Genomic DNA, 12,865 nt, shown 5'->3' on the forward strand with positions numbered 1-12,865 from the left:
CTCATAAAGTTGTCTTATATATATCCTGATGTATTCGTCCTTCAGCCAAATGAAGTGTACATCACTGGATGTTACCCACGGATCTTCTCACCCTCCTTCCACTCGCCACGATATTCCTCCCCACTGGAGTAGGTGAAGGAACCTTTTGTCAGGGTCATGGTGACAGCTTACAGAAGGATGAAAACTGCAAGAAATAAGCAGAGGAGAACCAGTGTCATAGGATGGCTGGAGGAAAGGCCTGTAAAGCAATTTTATAGATACCTTCTAAGGGCTACCAGCCTGGTAAGTATAAACTACCTTGAGTACATTTAACAAAAATCCCCCCTCTCCAACCACCACCACCGTCATCGCCACCTCTGCCCAAGCAGTCTTATCCTCCTACTTGTCTTAAAAGTCTTCAGCCGGTTCCAATTTTCTAAGACCTGGGATGGAAATTTAGGATTAATCTGTAAATATTTGCTTGATACCTACTATGTGCTTAGTCAATGTATAAAATATAGTCTCGTTCCTCGTTGAGTTTATAATCTAGCTGATAAGACTAACAACTGAAACACTGAATAGGAGAGATAATATAATTAAGTGCCAAACTGGATGGCAGAGATTACAAAGACAAGGGATGGGCAGAATTGAAAACAAGCAGTGAAGAACGCAAAGGGCAATGCCAGACTGAGAAAACGCGGGGAATGAAAGCACAAAGAGCAATATAAACATGACATGTGCGGTGGGAATTAAGAAGCCGGGTCTTATTCGAGTTGAAGGTTTATTTAGGGAGTAACAGGAAACAAATTCATCTACGTACACCCAGCCTAAATCTTAAATCTGAAAAGAACCTCTCAGATTTAATCCAAACTCCCTCATTTTGCAGGGAGAAACATTTGGAGCAAACAGAAGCCCCAAGAGGTTAAAAACTAGTTAGTGAACAATGATGATGATGGAACTCATGCCCATGCCTCCCCTGACTGCTGCTAGTTCTTTTTCCCTTGTACCATGTGCTCTGCTTTTAGGGTCAGGCCAGCTTAAGGAGACCTTTGAAAGCTAGGCAGAAGGGTTGATAGCCGATAAGGTATGGAAAGGAAGAAACCTCTGGGGGTTATAATACGAAATATGAAAGCAGAGTCTAAGGAAAATGAATGTGGCAGAAGGAAGCAGGATGGACTGGAACAGCAAACGCCTACAGCCAGAAAAGCTGCAAGGCAGGAGATGTGATCATTTAGTCAATTGTAAAAATGGGCACAAAGTGTTCTCCCTCCATCCATGCCCTTGCAGACATGGCAGATCCTCCATTAAGAGGCAGCTTATTTATTCCTCTGCCTGTTGGATCTGGGTGGGTTATCTGACTTGCTTTCGCTAATGGAACATTAGCAAAGGTGACGTAGCAGAGGTTTGAAAAGCATTTGTTTGTTGGGCTTGCTCTCTTATTGCACTTGGAACTGTTCTGCCTCCACGTGAATGAGCCCAGGCTAGTCTGCCAGATGGTGAGAGGCCACGTGGAGCAGCTGTCCCAGCTGACCACAGATGCGTGGGTGAGCTCAGGCAAGACTAGAAGAGCTGCCCTCCTGAGCCCAGCCCCAAATTACTGACCCACAGAATCACGGACTAAAGAAATGGTTGTTGTAGGCACTATGTTTTGGGGATGGTGTGTAATAACACACCTAGCAAAAGCTAACTGATATACCAGGTATGAGATCATAAAGCCTGAACTAGGGAGATAACAGGGTAATGGGAGCAGGAATGATTATCACAGATATATCACAGGATAAACAAAAAAACCTGGTAACATTTGGAGACTGGCTAGGTATAGCTTCATATGAGTGGTAAAAGAATATTTATACTCAAGGATATTCTATAAGAAGGGAGTTAAGATACCCAAATCATCAATAAATATAAAGAGACAAATAGAATCATTTGATATATTTTTTAAAATGCAATCCTTATTTCTCTTTCTTTCCTTTTTTTTTTTGGTAACTGGAAGTTTGTACCTCCTAATCTCCCTCACTTATTTCTCTGATCTCTCCACCCCCTCCCCTCTGGCAAACACCTGTTTGTTCTCTGTATCTATGACTCTGTTTATTTTGTTAAGTTTATTCATTTTTCTTTGTTTTTTAGAGTCCACGTATAAGTGAAATCATATGGCATTTGTCTTTCTCTGATTTATTTCATTTAGCATAATACCCTCTATGTCCACCCATATTGTCACAAATGGCAAGATTTCATTCTTTTTCTTTTTCATGGCTGAGTAGTATTCATATATATATATCCATTGTGTGTGTGTGCGTATATATATATATATATATGGAATATATACACACATACCATATCTTCTTTACCCATTCATTTATTGATGGACACTTAGATTGCTTCCATATTTTGGCTACTGTAAACAATGCTGCAATGAATATAGGGGTGCATGTATCTTTTCTAAGAACTGTTTTCATTTTCTTCAGATAAATACCCAGGAGTGGAAGTGCTCCACTTCCACTCATATGGTAGTTCTGTTTTTAATTTTTTGAGGAACCACCATACTGTTTTCCACAGTGGCTGCACCAATTTACATCCCCGCCAACAGTGCACGAGGGTTCCCTTTTCTCCACATCCTCCCCAACACCTGTAATTTGTTGTCTTTTTTTTTTTTTTTTTTGCAGTACGCGGGCCTCTCACTGCTGTGGCCTCTCCCGTTGCGGAGCACAGGCTCCGGACGCGCAGCCATGGCTCACGGGCCTAGCCGCTCCGCGGCATGTGGGAGATTCCCGGACCGGGGCACGAACCCGTGTCCCCTGCATCGGCAGGAGGACTCTCAACCACTGCGCCACCAGGGAAGCCCCTGTTGTCTTTTTGATAACAGCCATTCTGACAGGTGTGAGGTGATATCTCATTGAGGTTTTGATTTGCATTTCCCTGATGGTTAGTGATGTTGAACATCTTTTCATGTGCCTCTTGGCCATCTGTATGTCTTCTTTGGAAAAATGTCTATTCAGGACCTCTGCCCATTTTTAAATCAGGCTGTGTGATTTTTTGATGTTGAGTTTTATGAGTACTTTGTATATTTTGGATATTAACCCCTTATCAAATACATTGTTTGCAAATATCTTCTTCCATTTACGAGGTGGCCTTTTCATTTTGTTGATAGTTTCCTCCACTGTGCAAAAGCTTTTTAGTTTGACTAAGTCCCATTTGTTTATTTTTGCTTTTGTTTCCCTTACCTGAGGAGACGTATCCATAAAAATATTGCTAAGACTGATGTCAAAGAGCATACTGCCTACGTTTTCTTCTAGGAGTTTTATGGTGTCATGACTTACATTTAAATCTTTACTCCATTTTGAGGGTTTGTTTGTTTGTTTGTATATGGTGTGAGAAAGTAGTCCAATTTGATTCTTCTGCATGTAGCTGTCCAGTTTTCCCAACACCGTTTATTGAAGAGTGTGTTTTCCTTATGGTATATTCTTGCCTCCTCTGTGGTAGACTAATTGCCCATATAAGTGTGGGTTCATTTCTGGGCTGTCTATTCTATTTCATTGATCTATGTGCCTGTTTCTGTGCCAGTACCATCCTATTTTGATTTCTGTAACTTTGTAGTAGAGTTTGAAATCAGGGAGTGTGATACTTCCAGCTTTGTTGGTCTTTCTCAAGGTTGCTTTGGCTATCCAGGATCTTTTGTGTTTCCTTACAAATTCAAATGACGTTTTGAAAAAATATCAGCAATTTTGACTAATGAGGTAAGTACTGAGTAGGGGAAAAGTAAATTATAGCCGCTCATCTGTTCTTTGTAAGCGCCCTATGGGACATTCTAATTTTGGCCTATGTCCTAATGATTTTGATGCAGATGCTGAAAGCTCAGAAATGGTCTGATGTGAAGACAGTCTGGCCTGAACAGAGCAGAAGCCCTGTGCTCTCACCCAAACATGGAGAGACATTCATTTCTACCCCCATAATGAAGGCCAGCTTTGTGGAAGCTCTTTTGGTGATGTTTGGAGTCACTCCCATTGGTACCACAGGGATTTTCTCACTTTTCTAGTTACTCAGGAGCTCCATGTTCAGGGTCCATGTTCATTGTAGAAGATATCCCAAGATCAGGATCATTTTCTTGTCTTAATGCCCCTCAGTACCTCTGGGGGGCTATTTTCTCAGTGGCTGGCACCTGGTGTGCCATCTCTGTCCCATCAATGTTCCACAAGGTCAGCATCTAATTTCAGGCTCACGAGCCTCTTATCATCAGCCCAGCATCAGAGTATGCCTGGGGTAGAGGTCAACATGACTCCATCGCAAATACAACATTAATGAGAGGAAGAGAAGCAGTTTTCCATCGAAAGTACAGAGGAAAACGCTTTCCAGTCCAGAAAGGCATGTTGACAGCTAGAGGTCACCATCAGCTCTTCTGAGAACTAATTACATCAGAGAACTAAAAGTCAGCTTATGGCACAAATCTGAGCTATTTCATTCCTTCAAAACAAGTCAGAATATGAATGGTTACATCTTCTACTAAATCTTAGAACGAAACAACCGTTCTGACACATAAATGCAAAATCATTATTTCTACAGGAAGATGATAAGACAAGGACATTTCCTTTCAATGCTCAGCAGCAGCTGACTAACTTATCTTCACTCGAAGTTTTTTTTTTTTTGCGGTACGCGGGCCTCTCACTGTTGTGGCCTCTCCCGTTGCGGAGCACAGGCTCCGGATGTGCAGGCTCAGCGGCCATGGCTCACGGGCCCAGCCGCTCCACGGCATGTGGGATCCTCCTGGACCGGGGCACGAACCTGCGTCTCCTGCATCGGCAGGTAGACTCTCAACCACTGCGTCACTAGGGAAGCCCCACTCGAAGTTTTGGAAGGAGTTATTTCAGTGCAATTTGAGGAGCCAGACTGACTACACAGGGGTTCAGCCCCTTGTGCGTTTACTTTTTCTCAAGGCTATGTGAAACTTCCAAACAGTGGCATCCCACCAGTAGAAGGAACTTGAAAGAAAGGGAACGGTTCTTCTCCAGTTTGAGGATTATCTAGGGACCGAGCACTACCCAGCCCCTCCAACTGTAAACCTAGCCACTCTTTTGGTATGCTGTTAGCTCTTGGGCAATATATCCTAAATATTTCAAAGAAGCCAATGAAACTTCAAAGATTAGCTTCTCATTACCAAACAGAGTGGACTGAATTTTCCAAAGATATTCTCAATCATATCTCCCGTCTTATACATTCTTCTACAATTTGACCTTGCCACTGCCCCATCAAAAAGTAGTGGCTAACTCCTCATTTATGAATCTGGCAAGGTTTGTGATTGCTTCAACCAATAGAACGTGATGGAAGCGATGGTGTGTTCTGAGGTTAGATCATACAAGGTAATGCAATTTCCATCTTGCTAACTGGTAAACTTGAGCTTGGAGACCTAAGCCACCACGTAAGTAGTCTGATTATCCTGAGGCTACCATGCTCAGTGGAGGCCGAGCCACATAAAAAGTCACATGTGCTGGTGCTTCCAGTTGGCAGTCCTCATCTCTGAATCATCCTAGCCCAGGCACCAGGAGTGAGTGAAGGAGCCTTCAGGGATTCCAGTGCCCAGCCACTGAGCCCACATCCCAGCTGATGTATCATGGAGGAGAGAGAGAGATTATCTCCCAATTCCTGACTCACAGAATCTGTGAGCATCCTATGGTTGTTTTAAGCAGCTAAGTTTGGGGTAACTGGTTACACAGCAATTGTAATGGGAACATCATCCCTCAACCTATCCCTGCCACCATCCTCTCCCATTTGTTTTCAAAAGCACATACTACAAATTCCCATTCCTTTTTGTTCTAGGGAGATATAGCAAACTTCAATAGCTGCCTGTCAAAACGACGTCCATTCCCAAGAATACAATTAGAAGTGCTAATTAAAGGAAACACATGTACACTCCATGTGTCTCAGGCCATGGTTGAACACACTTGACTTGAAACTTCTACGTGTGTCCAAATAATTGATATTGTCACTGCCTGAGGCAGAATCAGGGTTTTCATTTATGACTTCTGTAGTTAGCCATGCTAGTTAATAGCTGTATAGCCACTGACCCCAAAAAGAACTCTATCGGTAACCATGGTCCTTGAGACAAATCTAGTTTAATAAAGTATAGCCAGTGCTGATGCAGACTAAAAAAACCAGTACTTTAAAGGAATGCAGGGACTTCCCAGGTGGTACAGTGGTTAAGAATCTGCCTGCCAATGCAGGAGACACAGGTTCGAGCTCTGGCCCAGGAAGATCCCATACGCCACAGAGCAACTAAGCCCATACTCTGCAACAAGAGAAGTCACTGCAATGAGAAGCCTGCCCGCAGCTAGAAAAAAGAAAGGCCACGCACAGCAAGAAAGACCCAACGCAGCCAAAAATAAATAAATGTATATTAAAAAAAATAAGGAATGCAAATCGGTATTTGTATCAGCTATTCAAAAAATCTTTTTTCTTTTTTGCGGTACGCGGGCCTCTCACCGTTGTGGCCTCTCCCGCTGGGAAGCACAGGCTCCAGATGCGCAGGCTCAGCGGCCATGGCTCACGGGCCCAGCCGCTCTGCGGCATGTGGGATCCTCCCGGACCGGGCCACGAACCCGCGTCCCCTGCATTGGCAGGTGGACTCTCAACCACTGCACCACTAGGGAAGCCCTCAAAAAATCTTTTTAAAGAGAACAGATGGCCTAGGAGTTTAGGCTTCAGATTTACATGTGGAATCTAGTTACAAAGCCAAGATGATTCGTGCTTCTTAACAGATGCCTGCCCTTTCTCTCTCTTGATAGATGGGTTGCAAAGGATCAATCCAAACATTTATCTAAAAGAAAATGACTATTTTGTGCCTATAAACCAACACACTATTAGTCTGCACAATAGACTATATCCTTGCTATCTTTATTTTCTCCCACCCCAGACATTTCCAAACAGAACTCGAAGACAGGAATGAGAACTTTTGTTTCCATTCCATTTGTTTTTTTTTTAATTTCAGAAATCAAACTGGTTAAAAAATATTTATGCATCCACATAACCTGTGTCCAAATCCAGAGGATTAATAAAAAAAAAAAACTAACATAAAAGAGAATAGATTTTCAGTTTAAGAATATTTTTTGGAGGCATCCACCTTAACTATCTACATATAGCTTCACATTGTCCCCCTAAAGCCACCCTCCCCAGGGTATGACAGTCTTGAAATTCTTTCAGTTATAAAGAAAGCAGCTCTTAGGCATTTAGAATCCTAAAGAGAAGAAAATGAAGGCTTTGATGAACAAAAATCAGGCTTGTAATGGACCTAGAACAAAAAGTCAAATGTTCTTTTCAAAGTATTTTAAGTGAGCTTAAAATAACTGTCTTTGTTTTAAGTCTGTAAGTCTCTTTCACTGTAATTCTTCCTTCCACTGGAAAAGTAAACAAATGTACCGCTACTAGATAAAGGTCTTATTTAGGAAGACTGTGGGACAGCTAGACTGAAGAAAGTGGGAAGAAAATCCTGACACCAGAAAGAAGCTCAAAACAAAACAAAACAAACAGAAAAACCCCAGCCGCCTTGGGGTGATGCGGACTGCCAGGATACTATTCTATTTCATGAGAAAGTAAAATTCCTGGGCTGGGTTCTAATACAACCGAGTGACTCCCGGTGGTACCTAAGCAGTTTGGAGATGCTAGACAGTAGGGATGCCACCATCAACTAATTTAAGCATCCTACTTCCCAAGGATGTGTGTGAGGGACGTCTCTCCACCAGAGTGTGACAGAGGCGGACCCAGAGCAAACAAAGCCCTAGACCGCAACAAGGCAACACTTACTCGTCGATCTCCCCATTCCTTCTCCAACCCGGTTCTGGCTTTCCAGCACCGCTACTTCCCTCACCCCGGGTCCGCTCTCCAGGGCGGGAGGGGTCTTTAGCTCACACTGGTCTGCGATCTCCTCTGCACACAGCGCCCACGTACCCCGATCTCTATCCCGGAGGCCATGGGCTCGGGCCTCGGACCCCGCGGTAGAGACGGGAGGCCTGGGTTTGGGACCTCCGGGGCAGCAACCCTCGGGATGGAGCCGCGCTCCCGCAGCCCCTGTCATTTCGGGCTGGGCTCCTCAGTCCCTTCCTCCCAGACCACACTCTCCCGGCCCCCTCCCACCCGCGCTGCCAGCCAACCTGGGCTCGGCCTTCCGGGATGACCGTCTCGCCCTGACGCGGGGCGGACCTCCGCTCCGCCGGGCTCGCCCCTGCCACCTGCCTCTCGGCCACCACCTCCAGTGCCTGCCGCACTTGACGCCGCCATCCCGGGCAGCCGCACTGGGCACAATTTCCGCAGCCCATTGGCTGTTACCTAGGCAACCGGGAGCAACGCCACTCCCCATTGGCCCAGCCTGGGCTCTACGCCATCTTTGTGCGGGGCTGAGTGTGGCGAGAACCCTGGGCCAAATACCAGAAAGAGGGGTGGGGCTGACCCACGGTGCCACCTCAGCCACCCAGAGAACTCAGATCTCGCCTACCAAGAGGTAGCCTAGCTGAAATGTCAACTCCAAACCAAACAAAAGCCAAAACTGCGTCAGAAGCAACAGTCACCACCTACACAAGCGGCTCCGATCCTGCTCCGATCTCCACAGTTGTCAATGGCACCGACGCGGAGCTAAAGGACAGAACCCAAAACTGACTTTTGAAGTGCGGCTTTGTAAATTGTGAAGCGCAGGATGGGGCAGCTGCAGTTTCATGAGTATCAGCCCTGTGCCAGCATTGTGATGATACCAGGGCACTTTTGCATTCATTATACGGATTTGTGTTGCCGTTGTCTTGACTCATATCCTTTGTATTTAAAATATAGTGCCAAGATTGGAACAAATCCTCCCAAATACCATGCACACCAACCGGTTTATCCATATGTTTATTTACCGAACAATGTGAATACAGCATGATGCTAGGTTCTGCCAGGCTAGAATAGACATGAACAATGCTCTCATAGGATTTACGGCCTCGATGTGGAGAAGAAAAAGTTCATGTACATGGAAAAATCCAAGTCTATATTTAATTATTATATACTTAATTATTAAGAGAAGGCAGGCGAATGAAGAGAGTAAGCAAATTGCTTCTCTGAATTTGGATTTCCTAATCTGTAGAAAGGATGATAATAGTAATGATGATAAAGTCTCCCCAAGACTTGTATGAAAGTACAATGTAAAATGCTCACTACTGTGTCTGACATTGTAAGTGCTCAATAAACTGTAGTTCTAAAAGATTTGGATTCTGTTTTCAAATCCCATCTCTGCCACCAACTGTGTGTGACTTCAAGCAAGTTGGTAAGCTCTCTAGCCTGTGAAATGAGATTGCACTAGCAAATCTATAAGATTCAATCCAGCTCTAACTCACTGGTTCAACATGCTGAACTGTGTGGTGTTAACCATGGATATAATTACAATAGTTGAGGAGCGGAGTGTCAAGAAAACAGATATCAGATTGGAGAATGTGTATTTAGAAAATATGAAGAAATAAGGTTAAATAGATTGTGGTCAAATTATGGATAGACCTGAAAAAGTAGAAGATACGGTTTGCAAAATGTAGTTTCTTGAATCTGCAAATTTGTACACACAGAAAGTAGACTAGAGGTTACCAAGAGCCAGGGGAAGAGGATGTTCCTGTTTAACAGGTACAGAGTTTTTGTTGGGATGATGAAAAAGCCTTGGGTATAGATAGTGGTGATGGTTACACAACATTGTGAATCTATTTAACGTCACTGAATTGGACACTTATGAATGGTTAAAATGATAAATATTACATATATTTTGCCATAATAAAAAAAATGTAGTTTCTTGATCAGAGCAGTGACACAATAAAACCAGTGTTTTAAGAAAATTAATCTGGCAGTGATACCCAGAGATGATCAGAGAGAGATTGGAAGCAGAGAAACTCAGAAGCTATTGCAATAATGTAGCTAAGACATCCTGAGAGTCTCAAAACTAATGCGGTATCAGTGAGGATGGAAAGAAAGGGGTAAACATGAGACACATTTCACAGAACTAATTAATAAGAAGCAATATAGTGTTAAAAGCATGGAGCTAGTCTGCCTGGATTTTGATCCAGTTCTGCCACTTACCAGCTGCATGACCACAAGCAAGTTACTTTACTCAGTTTCCAACATCATAGGGGCTGTAATGCCGGTTACGTGGCTTAATCTGTGTAGTGGACAAAAAACAATATTTGCCACATGCCTAGCATTTGGTAGGTGCTAGCTCTTAAAAGGCAATAGAGAATGTATTGACACTTTTCAGTAAAAGGAGAATCAAGTTCTAAGAAGTAAATACAGAAATAATTTCTGAGGGTTTTCCATAGAGAAAACTCAGAATTCAAGGGAGAACTCTGAATCTTGGAGCTTTCCTTGACCATAATTTGAAGCTTAAGGGCTAAATGAGATGAATCATACTAAGAGGTCATCTCTGTGGCTATGGCCTCTGGGACATAAGAGGCAAGTATTAGTTAATTATTTGATGTCTTGTTAGGAAAAGGAAATAACATGTCTTGTAACTGAAAGGGGAAATTGAACCATCTGTATGGACCTTTGCCTAGAATGGTTTATTTGACAAAAAAAAGTTTAAGATATTCTCATTGTTAAAAACAAGACAACAGGCCCCAAAGGGAGTCACCTATGCTAAGCCCTATGTCACTAAACCCAAACTTAATACTTTACTTAATTACAGTTTCAGCCTCTCCCAGACATGGAATCTTAAATGAGGCAATCTGGACTCACCTGGTCAGCACTAGTGAGGTAATCTTTCTGATAGACCCCTGCATCCCGGCCCGAAAGGAAGGTGAACGTTGCCACAACCAATCTGCTTTCAGCTATAACTTCCTTGGCCCACTGCCTATAAAGGTCTTTCACGTTGTACAGCTCCTCAGAGCTCCTTTCTATCTGCTACGTGGGATGCTGCCCAATTCATGAATCATTGAATAAAGCCTGTAAGATCTTTAAAATTTATCCAGTTGAATTTTGTTTTTTAACACCGTACGTACAATTAAACAATTCTTTCAGTTCAGTACTTCTACTTAGTTGTGGCAATAATTAGATTCAAGAAAGAATGATTTTAAAATATTGGTTACTAGGGGTCTGGTCATCTTTTGAGAAAACCCATGCCTCTAGTCTGTTGGTTACTTTAAACATAAAAACAAAAACAACATCAACAATAACCTCAGGTCCAGTGGTTAAGAATCAGCCTTCCAATGCAGGGGACTCGGGTTCGATCCCTGGTCGGGAACTAAGATCCCACATGCTGAGGGGCAACCAAGCCTGAATGTTGCAACTACAAAGCCCATGCGCTCTGGAGCCGGCGTGCCACAACTAGAGAGAAGGCCACACGCCCCAGCGAAGGATCCTGCATGCCGCAACTAAGACCCAACGCAGCCATAAATAAATAAATAAATATTTCAAAAACCCCAATAACCTGAGCAGTGATGAAAAGCTACCATTCGTTGAGTGCTTTTTATGTACTAAACACTATGCTAAGTTTTTTTTGTTTTTTTTTTCTATACGCGGGCCTCTCACTGTTGTGGCCTCTCCCGTTGCGGAGCACAGGCTCCGGACGCGCAGGCTCAGCGGCCATGGCCCACAGGCCCAGCCACTCCGCGGCATGTGGGATCTTCCCAGACCGGGGCACGAACCCGTGTCCCCTGCATCGGCAGGCGGACTCCTAACCACTGCGCCACCAGGGAAGCCTTATGCTAAGTTGTTATGTACGTTATCTTGATTCTTATTTAACCAGTTGAGGAAGGGATGATTATTCTCATTTTATAGAGGAAGACACTGAGGCTTAGAAAGTTAAGTAACATACAAAATAATAAGTGTGGCACTGGAGTTCAAACTCTTTGATTCACTCTTTTCCCAATGATGAAATAAACATTCACATTTTAAGGCAAGGCAAGAAAAACTTAAAGATTTTCTCTGCCAGTTTGGGCTTTCTTCCTCTCTTGTGTGCATTGTGCATCAGGATTATGCATTAACCAGACCTCCCCAATAGCAGAAATACAAGATCAATTTTTCTTCTGGCGCCAACCATATGACTCCTTAGAAAATAACATTCCTTTCTCAGTCCTTGTGTGTACAGACATATTTGGTGAACTTTATGTACAATTCCAATGTATCATTTCCCTTAAAGATAGCGATTAGTGAAGAACAGACTGATTAGACGACCTGAGGAGATACTAGCCTGCACATAAGAGAAGTTCTTAGCATAAATACTTATGACTTTATTAATGTTACTAGCTATATTACTTGTATTCTGCCTGTTTTACAGGATTGTTTCTCACATTACCAAATGTGTGACTGAGCCTCTGATAAAATTAATGATGATTAGCTGACTTGAAATGATTGACCAAATATATAGTCCTGTAGGATCAATGATGTAGGACCTCTCTGGCGGTCCAGAGTTTGACTCCGTGCTTTCGTAAGCCAGAAAGAGAAAAACAAATATCATATATTAACGCGTATACGTGGAATCTAGAAAAATGGTGCAGATAAACCTATTTGCAGGGCAGGAACAGAGACGCAGACGTAGAGAATGGACATGAGGACACAGGGGGAGAAGGAGAGGGTGGGAGATTAGGAGATTAGAATTGGGAGATTAGGAATGACATATATACATCACTAGAATGTGTGACTGAGGAGCTTGGCTGCTTTATTGTAAACTTCCAAACAAGGGCCAGCAATCGGAATCTAAGGGCGGGGCTGGGCTGGTAAGAGCAGAAGGAGTGTCTGACCCGGGGCTGGCTCCTGGAGCATGCGCAGTCTTCACAGAAAGTGATCAGCGAAAAGTGCTGAGGACGCTATTGCGTAGGCGTCGTTTCTGATTGGCTACCGTTCGCCCGCGAGGGGTCGTGTCTACTCGTCGCCAAGTAAACAGGGAAGGTAGGGGCGGGGC

The 12,865-nt window shown here is 43.5% G+C and overlaps 1 protein-coding gene across 2 annotated transcripts in view; it reads right to left on the bottom strand.

Moving 5' to 3' along the window:
• The window catches only part of MORN4 (MORN repeat containing 4), a 12,271-nt gene extending 4,027 nt beyond the window's left edge, over positions 1–8,244 (bottom strand). Inside the window, exons 1-2 of one of the 2 annotated variants that reach the window (XM_022569147.3) lie at positions 8,115–8,244; positions 92–184 (exon numbers count right to left, since the gene is read on the bottom strand). In XM_022569147.3, the coding sequence (XP_022424855.1) occupies positions 92–158 (67 nt within the window). In that variant the 5' untranslated portion in view covers positions 159–184; positions 8,115–8,244. The other variant, XM_089897982.1, reaches the window with a different exon arrangement.
• Positions 8,245–12,865: the final 4,621 nt, after the last annotated feature.

This window comes from Delphinapterus leucas, chromosome 16, assembly GCF_059928025.1.
Source record: "Delphinapterus leucas isolate spDelLeu-1000000601 "Yukka" chromosome 16, BTC_Dleu_Yukka2, whole genome shotgun sequence".
Lineage (NCBI taxonomy): Eukaryota > Metazoa > Chordata > Mammalia > Artiodactyla > Monodontidae > Delphinapterus > Delphinapterus leucas.